General features: G+C 52.0%; 1 protein-coding gene and 1 long non-coding RNA gene across 8 annotated transcripts in view; one reads left to right on the top strand and one right to left on the bottom strand.

Moving 5' to 3' along the window:
- CD46 (CD46 molecule) overlaps window positions 1-8188 on the top strand; it is a 16511-nt gene extending 8323 nt beyond the window's left edge. For 4 of the 5 annotated variants that reach the window (XR_010082944.1, XM_063418680.1, XM_063418678.1 and 1 more), the window contains one exon: window positions 587-2362. Coding sequence is in view for 2 of the 5 variants with exons in the window: in XM_063418679.1 (XP_063274749.1) it covers window positions 587-638 (52 nt within the window). In the remaining 3 variants the exon portion in view is untranslated. Of the gene's footprint in view, window positions 1-586; window positions 2363-7998 lie in introns of those variants that run through there. The other variant, XM_063418677.1, reaches the window with a different exon arrangement.
- Window positions 4957-21004, bottom strand: LOC134561558 (uncharacterized). 3 transcript variants are annotated; one of them, XR_010082947.1, is made up of 3 exons: window positions 15265-21004; window positions 12850-12955; window positions 4957-5327 (listed from the first exon to the last, which is right to left on the bottom strand). It is a non-coding gene; the product is annotated as an uncharacterized LOC134561558 (long non-coding RNA). The 3 variants fall into 3 exon arrangements; XR_010082946.1 differs by lacking the exon at window positions 4957-5327 and adding an exon at window positions 5334-7085; XR_010082945.1 differs by lacking the exon at window positions 12850-12955.

The raw sequence follows: 21004 nt of genomic DNA, 5'->3' as shown, positions 1-21004 counted from the left end.
GATAATTCTGGAGGTTTTCTTATGGAATGTGGAACTCCTTAGAGACTTGGAGTAATAGCACTGAGGTGTGGTATGGGGTGGGGTTTTTATTAAAGCAAAACAGGAGTTATTCAAGAGCTTGGGAGATTTATAAGAATGTCATTGTGGATTTTAATTCTTGTATGTTGAAGTATTGTAAAGTTGCTGTTAGTGGACTGCAGAATCAAAATCCACACAAACTAATATTTCATTCCTCATCAGAAAATATGTACTGAACAACACACTGTAATTCAAATGAATTTCAGGGTGCACCTGGTGGAGTTACGGGAATCCTGTAACTGTGCTGGTGTTAGTTTTTGGTAATATTGAAATGATCCCTTTGGATCAAAGGCTCTGCCATTCCTTGGGTCATTCCTGACAGTTCAGGAGCTGAATGAAGCTCAAATCTCCTCAGTGCAGCAGTTGCTTGGTAAAGAGAGGCTAAAGAACGACCCAGCTTTGACTTTACCTGTGGCTTTAATGATAAAAGTAAGGATGTGCTTTCAGTGTAAATGTAAAACCTCTTGCAATGTAAACCCTCTGATCTGACTTGTTTTTTTGTTTGTAGGAAACGTGACAGCACTCCCAGTTCTGCCGAATATAAGATGTGTAAAGCATGACTGACCTTTCTGGGGGTGGGAGGGACTTTGCAGTGGAATTTCCCTGCCAGAGCTGGAAAATGATTGATTCCCCTCTCAGTGAGCTGCTGTCCATGCGTCCCTTGCGCTGTGTCTTGCTCTGCTGATGAACTGGAGGAGGAGATGCTTGCTAGGATAAAAAGTGTGTGTGATACAGATAACACAGACAGATCCTGCTCTGCCTCCTGGGCCCCTCCTTGTCCTCCCGTGCACGTGAGCTGGGGGAAGGCAGTACCTGCAGCATGCCAGAGTCTGTGGGAGTGCTGGAATGTCACTGTCCCTGTGCCAGCTGCTGCCTGCTCCCTTCAGTGCCACCTCTGTGCTTACAGAACACTTCCAATGTTCTCCTCCCTCCTGCAGAGCTGTGCTCACTCAAACCTTCTTGTCCTTCCCGTCCCTCTTTGCAGCTGAGGTGGTGTAAATGGTTCTGTTGAAGGCCACATCTTTTGAAAACTATCACGATTAAGGTCTTATATACTCTACCTCTTTGGTTGCTGTGTATATAATGAATTAAAGTGTGCCTTGAAATCAGAGTTTTATGGCTTTTCCTTTGCTTTTAAGAAGGAAAAAAGCCATATCTATTTCTGATTCTTTGCTGTAATCCCCCAAAGACTGCAGTGGATTTGTTAGAACTGAAGGATTCTGTAGCAAGGGCATCCCCTGCCTGTTGATGGGAGGTCCCTGATTAAAGGAGCTGCTGAGAGCTCAGTGGTGGCCGTGTCCTGCCATGGAAGGTCCTTAGGGTGTTTGATTTTAGTTGATGTCAGTTCTGGAGATCTTCTGTTGCTTTCAAGGACAGGAACGGGTGCTGTGTGATCCACCTTCCTTGCTTCTTTACTTGAAGTCACGTATTCCACGTTCTAACCTCTGGCTGCAGGCTGGGATGTTAAATGTAGCTCTGAAAAGCTGGATTTAGCATCAGATTCCTGTTCAGAAGCAGAAGCTTTTCCCTGTCACTCACTGCTCATGTTAAAGGCAAACCAAACCCGTTCAGCTGTGTCAGTGCTGGTAGATGTGGTGGTCTCACGTTTGCTGCTTGTTCCTCAAATGTTTCACTCCAGATTCTGACTCCAGGAGCTCCCACCACGGTGTTTGCCACTAGTTGAGACTCGCTGCTACTTCTAATTCCTCAGCAAACCCCAAATCTTAACTAGAACAGGTTTCAGCTTCATGAATCTCACTGTCAGCATACAGGCATATTCTGATTTTCACAGAAAACCCAAATAGCCTCGCTTCAGATGCCTGAGGCAGCATTGAAACTGCTCTGGCTTGTCTGTGGCTGCTTGGCACTGCTCTCCCTGTCATCAACAGATTGTTGGAGTGGCACAGAACTGTTTGGGGCTTTATAGGGCTTTTTGGGACAATCCCAGCAGTCGTATTGTTAGAGTTCATAATAGGCTGTGGATGTTAGAAAGGGACTTTGGCTCTGCAGAAGCATTTGCTGCTCGTGGCCTGGCTGATATCTCAGTTTGAGAGTTGTTTGTAAACACTGGGGTGTGTGACTGGGGCTGAGTGTGGTGGTGCTGGTCAGGAGCTCAGCTTGCTTTGTGTGGCATCTGCAATGTGCTGAAATACTCTGGAATGTTCTTAACTGGGAAGTGAAATCACTGTAAAAAGTGGCCGTATTTTAACTCTTCTTTCTGGATGTAAAGATTAGCGATCATTTGTAATATTCCAAATAAAAATGTTAAATTATTTAGCAGTAAGTGTTTGTCTTTCATTCATCATTGTGCTGAGCAGCTCTTTTCCCATTGTTATCCAGATGATTTTTCATGTCCCAAACATCAGGTGGAAACTGCTGAGATTGAAGTTTGCAGTTCAGAGTTTCTCAGTGGTAGTGTAGGGGATGGGTTTTAATTTGCTGAGCACCTTTTGGGGTTTCCTTTTAGAATTGCAGAGAAATTCCCAGAACCTCCAAAATTTTACAGGGTTGACTCCTGGAAAAATGGTGAAAAGTTGATGGAGAAGAGGAAGTTTATCTTGGGGCTGCTCTGGTGGAACACTTGAGGCAAAGCCCAGAGGGTGTTTTGGCCCTTTTGTCCAGTGTGACAAATGCAGTCCTTGGGGGACACAGCTCTGGTGGGTTTAGGTGACCAGTGAAGGAGAGTGGATTTAGGAATTGTGTGGGTTTCACACCTGAAATGTGCTGAACTTCCGTGGCAAAGCCATGTGTGAAGCCTTTCACAGGGTGGAGTAGAAAAAATATCCTCATATGCTGTATTTCTGTTCCAGTTTGTGGTTGTGATACTCCGAGTGAGTTGGTGTGGAAATGATGGCAGGCTGCACAACTGCAGCTGTGGAGTTTGGGTTTGCAGTGGCATTGATGGGATAAGCAGAGATTCCAGATTCATGGGCATGGCATGGGATGATCTTTGAGGTCCCTTCCAACCCAAACCATGCTGGGATTCTGCTCTGTGATTCTGTGAGTCTGACTTCAGCACTACAAATTAATTTAGCCTAATTACCGTGAGTCCTGTGCTGTTTTTCTAAAACTCAGTGCTGCATGAATTATTTCATTTTGGAGTCTGGGATTGATAATTAAAGAGACGTGAGCTCTGTGCTAAGGGTAAGGCTGCATGGAGTAAAAATGTGCTGTTGCCATCTGCTGGTAGCAGGGGCAGTGGGAGTAACAAAACAGGTCCAGAGTTACCTGGTTTAGGGTCAAATAATCTGAAGTGACAGTGGCTGGTGGGTTCTCAGTGTCACACTTTAAATCAGTATTAATTAAACCTGCCCATGGCAGGGGTTGGAACTGGACGATTTTAAGGTCCCTTCCAAGCCAAACCATTCTGATTCTCTGAATCTAAATATTTCTGAGGGTGGTGAAAATGGAGCTGGGGCTGAAATGAAGAGACTTGCAGCACTTGGGAGTTGTCCAGCAGGGAGTCAGGTGAACTCTCTACCTGAGACAGAGCCCAGGAGCATAGAGCACACAATTTTATTTAAAAGGAAAAAAAAAAGAAAATCTTTGTAAAGAACAGGTTAAGGCAAACAAACAGCACATGGAGTGAAGTGGTCGGAAGGTTGGGTGGCTGTGTGGTCACAGCCAGGCCCTGGCTTGCTTGAGCTGAAGAAGCTGAGTTATGTTTGAGGAGATGCTTCTCTGTGTCTGGAAGCATCCCATCCTCACGTGAAGGGCATGCTGACTGTTCTCCTTTTGTGCAGGATGCTCGGCCTGTGGGGGAACTTCAGCAAACCAGAGGTGTTTGGGAGGCCGGGCCGTGCTGGGGATGGTGTTTGTTTGTGACTTGGGGGGTGAGGGAAGGAAGTTCCCCATTACTGTTGCTCTTCCCCCTACATCATAACCGATTTCAAATGGTGCTAGACAAAAACTGAGACTCTGAACACCAAGAGAAATCGGTCAGCCTGTGTAAGAGACGTTTTCCTGGCTCAGAGAAGGATCCTCTTGTAGATGACAGCTATGCATTCTTTAGAGATGACTACTCAGTGCTCTGATCAAACCTTCATCCGCACAGGGATCGGCTTTTCCGTGTGTGGGAACACGCTGGACATCAGGGAGGGCAAAAAAGAGTTCAGCTTCGTTCTAATGGTTGGGATGCAGGGCTGGAGAAGGGAAATACTGCTAGGAGCGACCAGCAGCAAACTGGAGAATGATTCTGGAAAAAGGAGTGGGTTCTGTGTGTGCTGGAGAATGGTTCTGAAAAAGGAGTGGGTTCTGTGTGTGCTGGAGAATGGTTGTGGAAAAAGGAGTGGGTTCTGTGTGTGTCCTGGAGAATGGTTCTGGAAAAGGGAGTGGGTTCTGTGTGTGCTGGAGAATGGTTCTGGAAAAAGGAGTGGGTTCTGTGTGTGCTGGAGAATGGTTGTGGAAAAAGGAGTGGGTTCTGTGTGTGCTGGAGAATGGTTCTGGAAAAAGGAGTGGGTTCTGTGTGTGCTGGAGAATGGTTCTGGAAAAAGGAGTGGGTTCTGTGTGTGCTGGAGAATGGTTCTGGAAAAGGGAATGGGTTCTGTGTGTGCTGTGGCACCTCGATGGTGCCCATGGCAGGGGGCTGGAACAGGAGGATCTTTAAGGTCCCTTCCACCCCAAACCAGTCTGGGATCCTGGGATTGCTGAAGGGACCTCTGTGCTTGACTGCTGAGGTCAAATCATTGGAGGGAATTTCTGTGTTTGCAGAGCTGTGGAATGAGAAGCCTGTGGTGCTGGAGTCCCCAAGCAGAGGCAGTAAATTAAATGTTGATCCTGATTTTTGGGTATCAAACATACTCTGCCTGTTACGGTACAAGAGGTACCACATTGGTTTTCATGCAGCTTGTGGATCACTTTACTCTGGACAACTTGAACTCATATCCATTGTTTATTAAGCAGAAGTACACGAGCAGCAGGCTGTGCTGGTGTGGCCCTGGCTTGGGAGGGTGCATACAGTGGTTGGAGAAGTGTCTAGAAATCAGATATGTTACAAAGTGGATGGCTGGCAAAAAAAAAAAAAGAACCTTTGGAGAAGGGGCTGATTTGAGGAGCAGAGGATGCTGTTGAAGTGAGCAGGTGCTTGGTCTCCTCCCACGCTGTAATTCTTGCTCCTAGAACACTGATTTCAAATGGTGCTAGATACAAAGTGGGAAAATCTAAGCCACCATGTGAAACCAGCTTCCAGAGGAAGATACATCTTGTGCATGGCTGCAGCTGAGGGAGAAAATCCTTCATCTCCACCGTACCTAGAGAAAAATTCATGTATTTAATTTTATTAGACAGCAAGACAGTTACCTTGGGCTTAGCTACTTTATGGATGCATTTTTTTTTTTTTGTGGCATCTTGTGGATGGTTGAGGCGGATGTAGGAGAAATTAAATATGTGGTGAGGAAAGCCCCCAGCCTGGCAGTGAGTGTTGCTTCCTGCCCTAGCCAGGTGGAATCCACTCAAGTTCTTCCCAGCAAGTGTTGATTAAAGTTTGATTTCTTGCTAGTGCAGAGCACGATGCTGATGGGGTGAGTGTGGGCAGATTGTGTGGTGCAGGAACACTTTTTCCATTTCACTGCAGATAAAACCAGGCTGTAAACCCCATTCTGTCCAAGACAGAGCGTTCTGGCTTTCTGTCACTCACTGACCAGAGAGCACAGGACAGATTTTTGTGGCAGGGAAAGGAAATGTGAGTGTCCTGATGGAACTTTCTCTATCAGCAGTCCCTGTGCTTTAAATAAGCAAGGACTTGCAGATTTTAGTGAGACAACTTTTAAACTCTGCAGGCAGAATGAAAATAATTTGGGTTGAAAGTACTTTGAGTGTGGGTCAGAACAAGAAAAAGGAGTGTCCATAAATTGAACTGTAAATGGTTCAGTGGAAGTTGTTGAGGAAGGAGAGTGTGAAAATGAGTGGCTGATGCTTCCTGGAACTGCAGCAGGGCTGAGCAGTGCACTTAACCTCCAGTGGCCACGGCTCAGAGCAGGGGGAATAGAGGGGGTGTTGAGAGGCTCTGAACTGCTCCACACATGCATAATTCAGGAGCTATCAACCCTTGGATAAGTGTCTGACCTGTGCTGGAGCAGAGGCCAACGTGAAATGGAACAAAGCACAACTGCAGGCAGCAGTTTCACTTATTGATGCCCTGGGTTTTTGGCAGCTCTGTGTATTCCTGTTGTAACCACATCCAAAAATCTGCTCCAGTGCCTCCATCCTAATGCACACTCTGAGGGAAAGCTCAGAGACAGGAGCTTGTCCTTCCAAGAAAGAGGGGTGGAGGAAAGGGAAGTAACTGGACTAGATTCAGTATCTGGATATTTACTGTCGTTTCTAAATCCATTATCTGGGGCAACAGGGTGAAAGACGAGTGGAAAGCAGGTTCCCTCCCCAGTGCCTGCCGTGCTGGCACAGTTATTTATGAGGCACCCTCTATTATCAGGTGAGATTTACTCCTGAAAAGCTGCACCAAGAATTGCTGCTGAGGAGAGGCAGGTGCAGCACAGATCACAGCAGCATCTCTGAGAAAAGGCTCTCAGCAAGGCTTTGGTTTTTCCTTGGCTCATTAGTAAGAATTACAAAGAAATCTTCATTAGGGTTTTGAGAAATAGTTGGAGGAAAGGTCACTTAATTCTGTGCTGCTGAAAATGGGAACTTGTGTCAAAGTACGAGACTTATAAGGACTAAACACCTCTGCACATCTTCCCCTCTGCTGCAAAGGAGACCAACCTTTCCAGAAATATCATGCAGCAGATGAAGACCAGTGGCTCATTTATTATTTATAGTTTTGATAAAACCAGGTTTCACTCCAGCATAATTAAGATGCTGCTGCCGCTCCTCCAGGCTACCTGGAGTTTGTTCTGTCGCCTTCACGAGCTCCCCAGAAGGTGTCAGCCCTTCTTGGCAAGGTGCAGGTGCACGTTTTGGGGAGGGTACATCTGTCTGTGCTCTCCTTTCCAGGCTCCCAGGGTGTCTGGGCAGGAGAAAGGAGCAGTTCAGGCTGCTGTGAGCCACAGCACCTGGGCAGGAAAACAGGAGCAAAGGTTTGGGTTGGAAGGGACCTTAAAGCTCACCCAGTGCCACCCCTGCCATGGGCAGGGACACTTTCCATGATCCCAGGGTGCTCCAACCTGGCCTGGGACACGGCCAGGGGTGGGGCAGCCACAGCTGGTCTGGAATTCCATCCCAGCCCCTCCCCACCCTCACAGGGAAGGAAAGGAAGCAGTGCTGGTCTCAGACATTTGCTGTGTGGGGATCAGCAAATGCTGTCACCTGTCCTTGGCTTTGTCACAGTGCTCTGGGCTTTCCAATAAATAATAGTAGGGAAAGTACAGTATCATTCTGTGGTTTTCCTCCTTTTCAGGTGTTTTAGTGGCAGTGCTGTTCTGTAGCTTCTTTCAGAGGAACAACTCAAAGCCTTTCATGGACTTCATACTGCTTTATACATTCCATAGGAGACAAAGACAAAAAGGGAATCCCTGCCTTCCCTGTGAAAGGGAACTTCCTCTCTACCCTGAACCCTTCAGTCTGCAGGAACAAGGCAAGCCTGGCTGTCACAGACCTGATTTTTCACAACCTTCACCTTCCATAGAAAGGCAGTTCCAGGGTTTTTACAGAAAGCAAAACAGATCTCAGTGTGCATCATAAATTTTTTCCTCCATTTTCACATCACGGGTGATGTGAAACTCGTGGTTCATCAAGCTCTGGTCTCCCCTGGAGAAAATAATCCCTATTTTACATGCTGAGAATGTGAGCTTGATGCATCATCCTCCCAGTGAAGGAATGAATCAGCCCAAGGCCAGGTGCAGGACAAGGGGTGTGACAGTAACAAGTGGTGACCTGTAAGGGCAACGCAGATGAGTGAACTTCTAAGGTTTCAAAAAAAGCCTCCTCGGCGTGGGGAGCCTGTAACTGCATCTCTTTGTTGTGCAGGTCTGGTGCTGCGTGGGTCAGCTGTGGACAAATGTGCTCTGACTTGCACTGGGAGCCAGCCCTGCGTCTGAACACTTGCTGTGGCAGCAGCACCAGCCTGGGCTGAGGGCAGGGAGCGTAGGGGCTGCACTGCCTAGGAAAAGTGATATTTGTGCCTAGGAGATGGCTCTGGAGGTACCACTGCTGTTAGGGGCAGCAAAAACTTCCTTCACAAGTTTAAAGCATAAGGGAGATACTTTTTTCCTTTATTAAGACCACAATAAAAGCTGCACGTTACAATCCTGAATTGAACGTAGCCTATTCCTTCAGTCCTACCCTTACAGCTGCAAATGGGGTTAAAAGCCAGACACTCTGTGTCTGAAAGCTCCCAAAACCCCAAGGCAGGCTGAACTCTGGGACAGGATGGGGGTCCAGCCTCTGGAGCTTTGTGTCCCTTTTAGCTGTGAGCAAAGGGACACTCAAACCTGCTTGATTTGAGTCACTGATCTCAATTCCTGTTGAGGGGAATCTGTCAGAGCACTCTGCAGTGGCTGTTTTAGCGTGGTGACCATCAGAGCTGTGCTTGGGTATTATTGCTGTAGTTCCCCATCGTGTGATCCCCCCTGCTCATCTGAAATTGCTTTGACTTGTCTGGAGTCATCGGGTTTTCCTCCAGCTTTGCTCTCAGGAGAGCTCCTGGGCAATCCCCAGCTTTGGAGGGCACAGGAACCTGCTGAACCCCTGGATCCTGTGGGGGATTCCAGATTTCACAGGGAACAGTGAGGTGAAACTGGGCAAACTCACACAGGGGAGGAAAAGCACTGCACTTCCATGCCTGAGGTCAGGGAAGAGCAGCAGGGATGAAAACTCATCAAATTTAGCCCTACACGGCCTGAGTGAGCTGCACATTGCAAAACTCACCCCACTCAAACAAATGATCCACCTAAGCAGCTGCAAGCAGAAAGGCCATTTTCTATTCCTAACTCCTGTACCTAAGCATCACTCTAGAATGTAAAGTACTGATTGCAGGGCTTGAAAGCTCTCACGGGGAGATGATTGTTGTGATTTGTACAGTCAGTTCAGGAACATGGTGTTCCCCCAACACCACTGCTCCAGCTCCTCCAGGTAATGGCAAGGGAAGCCATATTCTTCTTTTGTGTCATTCAAGAGACAAAAGAATGTCCTGTGCCAGGGAGGAGCATAAGGAAACAAACCCAGCCAGATGTTCACTGAAGTAGAACCTGCCTTTAATCTGAAAACAAGCCTGCAGCTTAACACTACCTGCAGTACAAGGACCTGGCAAAACAGCTGGGGAAAAGCACCGAGCAAACATTCCTGGCTGACTCCCCCAGGCACACGAGCTGCTGGTGTGTCCCTGTTCCCAGGATTTCCATCATTCCACCCCTGAAATATCACCGTGTGTCCAAGGGCCGCTGGCAGTGTTTAAGAAGCATTTGAGCTGGATATCCAAATGCAAACCCAGTGGCTGCTGTCGGACTCCTGAGCGCTTTGAGTGTTTGTGGGGGGAGCTGAAGGGATGAGCTTCACTCAGAAATAGCTCTTCCTTGGAAAGCTGGAGGGCTGAATCACAGTGTTGGCTCAGTTTTTAGCAGACGAGCCATCACATCTGCCTCCCTGTAGGCGAGGAGCCGTCACTGGCATGGGGATTGGCAGCCAGGTTCTGTCCCTTTGGAAACCAGGGAATAACGATGGGGAAGGCAAAGGCTGCTGCTGAGCAGGGTCAGGCTGCCCGGGGCTGGCAGCTCAGGGAGCAGGAGGGGGCTGCTCATGGCCCTGCTGGGCCTGCATTGCTCCCCCTGTCCCTCTCTGTCCACAGAACGTGCCCCCAAGTTGAACTTTGGGGACTAAATAAATGATTTTGCTCAGAGGCATTAACCACTCCTCTGCTGCATGGGAGGTGGCACAACCAGAGCCAGCCCTGAGCTTATCCTGAGACAGCTGAAAATACGAGTGAGATGGGCAAATAGGAACAGCAGGGGAAAATGGAGAAACCAGGGAGGGGACAAGACAGCTTCTGAGCTGAGGTATCTGAAACTGAAAGCACCTGAGACACACCCCTGGCTTGACAGCCTCTGAGTCCACCTGATAGCTATAGAAATGCAAATATACACAGAGGTTTTCTTCCTAGAACAGTGTGAATCCTTAAATACACATCACTCCTGGTTCCCAGCAGTCCAGAGAAAGTCTTGGGAGAAAAGGGGATGAGGGATCTAGTGGAAAGTTTTTGGAGCTAGCAAAGAAACAAATTACAGATACGGATTTTAAAATCTTTCAGAGACACGGGATTTTTTGGAGCTACAGTTTTAGGCTCAGTGTCCCCTCTGCTGCAGTAATGTTAATTTTCAAGCCTCCCCTGCAGGTTCAGGCATGGGCACAGTTGCAAGAGAAGTAGATTGGGAGTTTGTGAACCAACTGGTTGCTGACCATGAGTCAGGGGAATGACCTTGCAGCAGGCGGCTCACGGTGCCGCTCTCGGAGCCGTGCCAGGATAAACGGCACTGGCATCTCACTGTGCTGGTGGAACCATTTTGTGACATTCCAGCTTGGCCTTTTCTACTGCTGCCTTTGCACCGAAATTGTTTGGGTGGGTGGGAAAGGGATAGAGTATTCCCTCTTTTCCTCACAGCCTGGGCTTGGGACTGTCTATACACAGAGATAAGGAGGATATGGACAATTCTTGCCTCTTGCGTGCATCCTTGCCCATTAACATCAGCATTACAGATATTTAACCAAATTAAATCTTGCTCTCCCCCCCAGCCATACCCACATTAAACTGCAAGAAAACACCGTGATAAAGTTTTACAAATCCTACGCAGCAGCCCTGAATTTTCTGGTTAGGTCTGGGAGAGATTTGTCAGAGGAGAGAGGGTAGAACACTTGGCATTTAGACGTTTTAATGAATGTTCCCAAATAAGAAAAGAAAAACATTTGCCTGTAGACTTTAAGCTTCTCACAGCATCAGAAAGCTCCTGACACAGAGCCCAATGCTGTATTTGTATAACATGGAAATGAACAGCAGCAGCAGCAGCGCTGCAGGCTCCGAGCCTGCTCTGTGAGCAGCAGAATGGCCAGGGGTGCTGGGGAGGTCCCTAGGTGGATCTGATACCCCTGACCCCTCAGGTCTGGTTTGAACTCTTAACATCCATGTGAAATGAATGTTTCTAACCATATTCAAGCTTGTGCCCCCATCAGCTCCACTCCCTAAAGCACCGACGAGGAACCAACAGCAAAATTCGTCTGCGTCACAGATGTAACATGACCATCAGCAAAACAAGTGCAGGAGGAGATCATGGCTGCCTCGTCCCTCACAGAGCCTTCCCTCGCGAGCAGACAAGAAGAGGTAATGCTTTTAAATTTATATCTTGGCCATGTGAAATCCTGCCCTTCCTAGCCCGAATCCCGCAGTCCCCGAGCGGTCAGAACGGCCGAGAAAATTGCGCATTTTGTCGGCGTGGCACCGAACGCTGCGTCACGGTGCTGCACCAAGGCCGAGGCAGAGCAAACCCCACTCCCCAGAGCAGGGAAACCCAGAGAGAGGAAAATGAATCAGCTCACAGTGTCACACACACAAGTGTCAGAGGGAGGGAGGAATCGCAGCTTTCCCCGGCCCTTTTGCGGCACTGTGCAGAAAACGATCCCGGAGCAGATACCCAGGTACAGCTCCCAGTGACAGTGACATCCCTGTGCACACAGCCACTGCTGTCCTACAGAAATATGCCATGTCCCCTTCTTAGCCTTGTTTCCTGCCAGTCCCACAGATTTACCTGCTGACGGTAACCTCAATTCCTGAGTAATGAGATTTACAGCTGAAGTTTAACATTGAAATAACTCCTCTTTTATCCGTCCCCTGCGTTCAGGGACAGTGAAACCATCGCTGTGGCCAAAGCATGGTGGCAAAAGGAATTAAACCGAATACATTCCTACACTGAACACACTCAGTAGCCAGTGGCACCTCCTTAAAAGCCATGAAACAGCACCAGCTTTACAAAGTCAGGGCTTCTCCACTCCACAACTGTGATGGGGAAAACCACAAGGAGTTGTCCATGCAACCAACAGTCGGGAAAACAGACTCAAGCCACCCATCATCCACACAACCCAGCACCGTGCCTTAGTCCAGGCCGTACAGAACCCCGTCCACAGCTGCCTGGGGCTGTTCTCGTGTGTGTGTGTGTGATTATGCCTGTCTGTCTGGCTGCAGGGACCACCGCTGTCGCTGCTGTTCCTGCTGTTCCCCTGCTCTGCGGATCTGGCGCTGCGGGAGGCAAGGATGCTCCGAGGGAGCCAGCTACAGCCAGCAAAGGCAGTGAGTCAGGAGGGGTTGTGATGACTGCAGTAAGAGGCTGAAATTCCCTACGGAATGTGGCAGGAAAGGAGGGGAAGGAGGAAAGATGGAGATGGGAAAGAGGGGAAGAAAGTGGGGAGTGGCACGCAGAGTCTGTTGGGTTCTTCCCTCCCCGTCCCTGCGCCGCACTGCCGTTGGAAATGGCGGCCCTGCGCAAAGGACGGAGTCGCGAAAAATCCGCAGCGCCTGCGGCCTTCGCGACCAAACCCCCAAAATTCCGCTCGGGGTGTAAACCCAGCCCTTCCCTGTCTCCCTGTGTGCCTGCCCTGTCTCCCAGAGCACCCTGCAGAGGCCAGGCTGCAGCCCGGGCGATGGGGACGGCGGCCGTGCGGCGCCTGAGCCGGTGCTGAGCCGTTGTTGCTAAACAACCAACCCTGACGCTGGAGATGTCAGCCAGTGAGTAACAGAGATTAAACACTCCTGCTAGCACATCCTGAAACTTGGGTAAGCCTCAGAATGATGAAAGGCTATGGAATAATGGTCCCTGTCGTACGAGAAAGCAAAGTTACCACTCCACTGCATAATCGGGAGACTTCCTCGGCCAGAAGGACCAAGCTCAAGGCTGGCTGTGTCCTCAGCACTCCCAGGCAGAGCTGCCATCTTCACTGCTGGTCGCTTTAAGAAGAGAGGTGAAAAAATAGTATAGTAAATGGTTAAGAGGGAAAAGTGTTCTCCCCTTCCTCATCCTCTCTCTGGAGCTGCACTCTGCCTCAGGCTCCCATTCATCCTTAACCAGTCCTTCCCGATCCTTCCGTCCTTGCTTTCTAACGCTGTTACTCCTCTGCAAACCTTCACAGACCCATCACTGAGGGCATCTCCATCTCTCTGGGATGTTACCGAGCCTGTGCAAACTCACACTTGTGCAAACAAAAGCTGACTTTGGGCAAGAGTTGTTTTCATTTCTCTAACTATTCCCACGACATAATTTCCAGGTGCAGTCCCTGCCTCAAGCAGTTCGCAGTGCTGCCAACGCTCCAGCACCTCACAAGGGAGAAGGAAGCAAGGAGAAAATCCCTGAACCCCGATACTTTCCCCTGCACCGCGGGCTGCAGCTCTGACACAGCATCATCGCGACTGGACGGCGAAATGAGACCTCGCAGGAGCACCCATGGGCGAAGGGCTGCACCCAGCACAGCCAGCAGCGACCGGCTCCTGTCCCGCCTGCTGCCCCAGCGACGCCTGGCATCCCGGGATCCGAGGTGGGCACGGAGCGAGCGGCCGGTGGCAGGGAGTGGGCAGTGGGCAGGGAGCAGGAGTGGGAAGGGAGCAGTGGGCAGGGAGCTGGGAGCAGGCAGGGAATGGGCAGGGAGCAGGATGGGGAATGGGCAGGGAGAAGTTAGGGAACAGCCAGGGAACAGACAATGAGCAGGCAGGGAACAGGGCAGGGGCAGCTGCTGGTACAGAGCGCTGGGATGAATGTTCAGGTTTGACACCTGCAGGCACGGAGCAGACAGGGAATAGGGAGCAGGCAGGGAGCAGGGAATGGGGAGCAGGGAATGGGGAGCAGGGAGCACTGGGAGGGAGCAAAGCCAGTGGGCAGAGGGCAGCCCGGCGCTCGCATGGCCGCTCTGCTGACACAGGCAGGGAGCAGGGCAGGGAATAGGGAATACGGAGTGGGGCAGTGGGCAGTGGGCACAGGGGAGCCCCACTCGCACGGCTGCTCTGCTGACACTCGCGGGCAGGGAGCAGGCAGGGAGCGGGCAGGGAGCAGGGCAGGGAATAGGGAGCAGGCGGTGGGCACAGGGCAGCCCCTCAGCACGGCTGCTCTGCTGACACGAGCAGGCAGAGAATGGAAAGCAGACAGAGGGCAGTGAGCAGCGCACACCGGGCAGAGGGCAGCGGCTCCCCCGGCACGGCCGCCCCGCTGGCACCCGCGGGCAGGGAGCAGGGAGCAGGGAGCAGGGAGCAGGCAGAGAGTAGGAAGCAGACAGAGGGCAGTGAGCAGCGGGCAGCAGGCAGCGGGCAGCGGGCAGGGGGCAGCGGCTCCCCCGGCACACCGCCCCGCTGACACCCGCGGGCAGGGAACAGGGAGCAGGGAGCAGGGAGCAGGGAGAGAGTAGGAAGCAGGGAGCAGGGCAGAAGGCAGCGGGCAGCGGGCAGAGGGCAGCGGCTCCCCGGCACACCGCCCCGCTGACACCCGCGCACGGCCAATGGGCTCGGGCGCTCCACCTGCCATCCCCGGCGCGCCCAATGGCGGCGCGGCCCCGGCGCTGCGCCCTCCCCGGCCAATGGGAGCCGGCGCTGGCTCTCGTTAATGATGCAGCAGTCCAGGGAAGACTATCACATGTGAGCTGGCCGCCTGCCAGCATGGAGACACCGAGAGAGCAAGGTAAACAACTTTCCAACGCCAAAATGATGACATTTAATCCCTAAATGCTCGCTTCCCGGCTCGACTCATCTTTAACCCCTTTCAGCTGGTGTGGAAGCGTCTGGAAGGCACCCGTGTACCTGTCCCCAGTGCTTTTAAAAACTGGACGACGTGCCCTGCAATGATCACTGCGTCACGGTTTGCCACTTTGCGAACTACGCAGTGACAAACCCCCGAGCTCCGAGTCGCAGGGCGCCTGTTAACCCCTGCACCAACCCCTCGCCGACATGCCAGCCTCCAGGGACACGGGGGGGAGACAAAAAGCCCAGACAAACCGGGAAAACAGCAGTCTTTGCAAAGTTGTCATCTCTCCCCCACGACTACTACCCTCCTCTGCAGTACAGCAATGCCGGCAGGAGTGACATTAGTACAACCTGTGCCGTCGCTCCATTGAGAAAACAGCTCTGACGCAGAACAGAGCAACCCTACCCAGCCAAAATAATAATAAAGGCACTTTGGGCTCCCAACTTAGGGACGCCGGGGGAAAGGGACGCCCTGCAAAGAATCCAAATACGTGGCTGCAGCTCCAGCCCCATCCTGATCAAAGGGTACGTACGTGAGGGAGACGAACCGGACCGAGGAGCCGTGCCCGTGCACCATCTGCGCAGTCCTCAGCCCTCCGCTCGCTCTGGAGCGCCGCAGAAGAGAAGGTTCCAGAAATTTCCTTCCCGTTAACCCTTTCGGTGTCTGCCCACTCTCCCTCCCCGTGGGATTAAGCGCGCCGGGTCTCCAGCATCGTCAATGGGCGAAGCCTCCTACGCCAAGCGAGCCCGAGTACGAGGTGCAAGTGGCAGTGGATGGTGGCAGGAGCCCAGTCCGTGGTGTTGGTGCCACTTCTCCTCCTGGAGCCCTCTCTGCCTCTCTTGCTGCCTCTCTCCCCTCTTGCTGCAGCAGGGCTGTTGCTGGTAGACCTATCGACGGAGCTTGCTCTCTCACTCTCTCGCTGAGCTCTGTGACGCAGCTCTAAATTCTCCAGCCTGCTCCTTGTGTTATAAGAGCGGAACTGCAGCTTTCCAGGGAGCCCGTGCCAGCGGTGCCAGGGCCAGGCAGACCGGAGGGAACGTCGCTCCTGGACTCTGCACCTTTTTTTGGCAATTATTCTGTTCCTCACCTCTGTTTCTGCATTTCCTCCCCGGCTCTCAGCCTCGCATCTCCTTCTCTGCTTCTGAGTCATACTTACCAGGTTAACTCTTTTAGGATTGGTAGTCAGCAGTACAAATCTCGAGCGATAGCAGCTGAAACCACAGCCAACTTTTTTAGTGTTTTCTGCTTTAAAAAAACCAAAGCAAATCTTGCTGGCTCTAAAAAACAAAAACACGTGCACGCACACACACGTTGCAGCAGAGAGTTGGTGCTTTCTGATTAACTGTTTCGGTGACAGGAACCACTGCTTGACTTCCTGAAATAAAATATTTTAGGCCCACGTCCTGCAAATCCTCAGCAGGCAGATGCCCTGAAGCACCAGGCTGCTTAAGAGGAGCTGCTGCTGTGAACAAATGCAGGATTTCGGGGCATGAGGCTGCTGCTGGCCCCACGAGCCCCTGCTCTGCTGCCCACAGGACACTGATCTGAGCGTGGTTCAGCTGCTGGGCAGATGCTTGGTGTGAGATAAGGTGCTGAAAGTGCTGGAAAGCCATAGGATCTTCTTAATCTGAGCAGTATTAATAAGTGTTATCACACACAGATTCAAAACGCTCGGCGTAGGCAGGGGAACTAATAACTGCGCTCCTGGAGTCACCAGAATCCAATAATCCCCGACAAAGACAGTCCACAGGCAGCTCTGCATTTCAGCACAGCAGGCATCATCCCCAGGCAAGGAGCCTTTTGCAGCTGCTCGCTCTCTCCTCGCCTCTGCCCCTCCAATCCCTCGAACGACTGCGGTGCCTCCGGCCAGCCCCGGCGCCCGGCAGGGGAAGCAGAGCTCTGCCAGCACCGGGAAGTGTGGAGGAGGATCCGTGGTAGGTGCAGCTCCTGGGAATCGGGGAAGCTGATGGAGAGGCAGCACTGTGAGGGAGTTGATGTGCACACACGGAGCAGCGAGGAGCAGTCCATCAGGAAACACGGAATGCAGAGAGATCCCTGCTCCACTCCTCCGTCTGCCATTTTAATTCTGACTTCAGAGCCGGCTGCGAGCGCTGGGTTTTTCACTACAACCAAAGCTGAAGTAACCACGATTTTTTCTCCTCGCAGCGTCTGAAGAGCCTGAGCTATTTTGGGATTTGTCTGTACTACACTGAAAATGACACCTGTTACACACAGGCACAAATGAGAAAAATTACAAGAGCCCAGTTCCTCCCATAGGATCCTGCAAAAAATGGGGTGAATCCCGTGGGACAGGGTGAGCCCTGAAGGGTGGGGTGAAGGGGCTGACCCCGGTGAACTGAACAGACACCAGAACGAGAAATGTAAAAAGTCTGTAGTAGCTGATGCAAGGGGAAATCAAGCCTCCATGTGACCAGAAGAAGTAGTGCATGATCAACTAAATGCCACAATACATGGTTTCTTATGCAATCGAGCCCATGGGACGCCAGGCCTTACACATCCACGTTGTGGCCAAAGCTGCAGGGATTAACTCCTTCCTTAATGACTGGAGCGAGCTCAGGCTCCTGCAATGAGTCACCCCCGCAGCAGGCCGGGGCTGCTGAGCCTTCCAGTCCCCCCCGTTCCCCGGGGAGCCCCGACATGCAGGATTTTCCATATTCCCACTTCTCCCCGGTGGTTTGCAGCACGCTGTGCGGGCAGAGGCCACCCTGAGATCCACAGAGCTGCAGACTCACAGATGAAACACCAGGGCGAGATGAAACGCTGGCAGGCTCAGAAATGGGGCAGTGCACTGATGCTTTCAGCTCACGCCGCTTTTGTCAGGCCTGCGGCGCGTTAAGGAGGTGAAACCAACTTTGATTTATTTCAAATGACTCTTTCTGGTTGCTTTCAGGGGAAATGCGTTTATTTTATGGCAAGCTTTCCTTTGAAAATCACCAGCCTTGGAATGTTTCTGTCTTTACCTGTAAGCACTTGCTGGTGGCACTCAGGCTCCCAGGAAGAGCTCAGAGCTGTGCTGCACTGGGGAACAATCAGCTGTGTCAGAAATCTTGGGGCAGTGGAAAACTTCAGCCCTTGGAACTGAGTGATGAGGCCTAAAAACATAAAGTCATTTTCTGACACTCTTGGGCAGAATTTGGCATTTTTTTGGTTTGAACATCTTCAGCATTCCACTATAAAAATCTAGGCTGCATTTCTGGTTTAACTGGAGCCCGTGTCCATGTGTTGCTACTGGTTTGGGGTAGGTTTTTTTAGCTTTTTTTCTTTTCCTTCTAGACTTTAAAAGTAGGAGGCAGAGCTTTGGTTTTGTAAGAAGTGCCTATGAGGGTGCAAAGTCCTGGGCTGGAAAGCAGGCTTGGAAAATGGGAATAATCCATGGCTGTGATCTGAGGCGGGGGAAATCAGCGTCACTGTCAGAATGGCAGGGTAGGAATCTCTTCCAAAAGTGGGGGCGGCCCCATGGCTGATCACAGCTGGGCCCTGAGTGCTTACAGTGCTGATTAATAAAATAAAGAGTTTTTATACTGATTATGAGATTTCAGGACTTGCAGCTGGGATGGTTCGGGCTGGATGTTTGGGGAAAATACAATTTTTGGAGGAGGGAGGGTGGGGATTGACCCTCCAGGCTGTCATTGGCAGTTCCCTCAGCACCGCTGAAGGATCAGGGAGCGATTCCTCAGCTTCCAGGGAAGTTTGGGCTTGCACTGCTCTAGTGCCAGGCTGTACCTAAAGGTTCATCCTCAGTTCTCCAGTGTCTCCTGTGTGATTTTCTTCTATGAATTTAATAGCAGCAACATAAGGAGTCTGACACTGCCCAATTCTCACCCTCGTGCACATCATTATTGCTGCTGGGGGTGATAAAATAACCTGAGGGAGGCCCTTGGTGTTTTGAGTGCCGAAGGAAACCCTCGTGGTCCTGCCCGCACTTCCAGCCGGGGCAGCCTTGGCTGGGGTTTGGGTTTAAATGCCATTGGCCACACCTTCCCCCCGCGCAGGAAGCACGATTGTTAAAATCAGGGCATGTTCCTGTTTAACTGAAAGGCTGAGATAAATAATCCAAAGGCCTGGTTTATGCCAAGCGAATTCCTGCCCGGGCTGGAGCAAGTCTGGGCAGCTGTGGATCTGTAACCCCTCGACCTCGGCAGGGGAGCCTTGGCACAGCCCCTCGGGAGTGGCCGGGCACAAACGGAAGGAGCGAAGAATCGGGCAAAGGTGGACAGGGCAATGGAAAAGTTTCTTCACTTTACCAACCCAAAGGCTTGAAGGCTCCTTTAAAATGCAGAATAGTCAGGTTTTCAAGTGCTGGTGTGGGGTAGCTCTTGTTGGATTTTTACAAAACGCTGCCTTCAGTGAGGGACAGAGTCTCAACAAACATTCGGGTTTCATCTTTTTCCAAAAGATTTATTGTTTTCCAGACAAGCTTCTTTAGTGAATTCCAGAGAAATGAGTCCTTTCTTTACCAGTTCAGCAGAATCAGAGAATGGTTTGGGTTGAAGGGACCTTAAAACTCATCCAGTGCCACCCCTGCCATGGCAGGGACACCTTCCACTGTCCCAGGCTGCTCCCAGCCCTGGCCTTGGGCACTGCCAGGGATCCAGGGGCAGCCCCAGCTGCTCTGGGCACCCTGTGCCATTTGGAACACTCTGCTGCTCTCTCTGGGGTCCCGAGCAGCAGGAGGAAGAGCAGCAGGCAGCTGAAGAGCAATAAACCCCTTCCCAGGCAGTTTTAAAGCCGATTCCGTGCGTCTGTTTGGGTGTGCACCGCTGACAGTCCCACACAGAGCAGGGGCGGGGTTCAGGGGAATTGTGTGGAACATCTGGTGCTGAGATCCAGGGCGGGCACTGCCAGGTGTGGGACGGTGCCCGGGCGCTGTCGGGGATGTGTTGGCACGGCTGTGCTGGCACTGCGGCCCCAGAAATTCCGCTGTGCCAGAAATTTCCGTGGAGCGTTTGAGTTCTCGGTGCGAACCCAGCCCACAGCACAGAGCCGGCACAGAAATGGGAGCCCGCAGGTGAAAACCTGGAGTTTTTCCGGTGAAATCTAAGAAACTCACTGGAAGAGCCAGAATCCTTTTCTAAGGGGTGGCACCGCATTAACATCCCTGCTTCAAAGCACCGCTCAATGGCCTGTGCTGGAGTGGGGTCGGGGATTTGGGATGCTGAGCCCACACCAGAATTCCCGGTTGGCACAGGGGCACTGCCCTCGCCCCCGGGACCCCCGGCCGCTCCCCCAGCGCTGGCAGCGGGTGTGGGGGCGATCCAAGGAGCCAACAGCGCGGAGACAAAAGGAATTATTTCAGTTATTAGCTGCTAAGAATAGAGGCGGCGGGGGTGCTGAGGTGCCTGACAGCGCAGCCGGAGGAGCAGGGATTGCAGGGGGAGCACGGAAATAGCCGCGCTCAGCTCAGCACCCGCAGCTCCGTGAGTCAGCCCGGCCCCGGGCGGGGGCACAGCCGGGGTGGGCAGGATCCAAACCCCGCTCCGTGCCCCGGGCAGGACCGGCCCCGGGCGGGGGCACAGCCGGGGTGGGCAGGATCCAAACCCCGCTCCGTGCCCCGAGCAGCACCGGCCCCGGGCGGGGGCACAGCCGGGGTGGGCAGGATCCAAACCCCGCTCCGTGCCCCGAGCAGCACCGGCCCCGGACGGGGGCACAGCCGGGGTGGGCAGGATCCAAACCCCGCTCCGTGCCCCGGGCAGCACCGGCCCCGGGGCCGCTTTGCGGGGCAGCCCTCGGCACGGGAGCCGGGTTTTCCCTGCGGAGCATCTTCCCAGTCCAGAACGGGGAGGAAAGCCCCGAGCAGCCCCGCTCGCTGCCCCGTGCCCCCCTGGAGGTGCCGCTGCCTGGGCAGCGGGTCCCGCTCCGGCACGGGGCAGGAGGATTTGGGAAAGGCAAACATCCCCCGCGGGAGGCTCTTGATGTCGGTCCAACTGTGTTCCAGGGTGTTTTCCCAAGTGCTAATCTCGAAGTTCCCTTCGCAAATACCTCATAAAAGGTTAAGATACGCACGGCAGGTATTTAACTGTGGGGTCAGTAAATGGTGAGGTGCTCCGAGGTGGCTTTAACAGCTTGTTGTGCTGCTGATTAACAAAATTCCTTTTGCTATCACTGCGTGTTTTTATCCAATATAGCTTGGAAGAGGCAATTTTCCTTCTGTGCTGTTTGTGCAGCGCAGGGTACAACACATTCCTGATCTATGACGAGGTTTCCAAACTCCGTAGTAAAATGAATAATAATGATAGTAAACGTTGTATAAC

The sequence above is a fragment of the Prinia subflava genome, chromosome 23 (genome assembly GCF_021018805.1).
Source record: "Prinia subflava isolate CZ2003 ecotype Zambia chromosome 23, Cam_Psub_1.2, whole genome shotgun sequence".
NCBI classification, from domain to species: domain Eukaryota; kingdom Metazoa; phylum Chordata; class Aves; order Passeriformes; family Cisticolidae; genus Prinia; species Prinia subflava.
The sequence above is the reverse complement of the archived record's forward strand: the minus strand, read 5'-3'. Positions and strand labels throughout refer to the sequence as shown.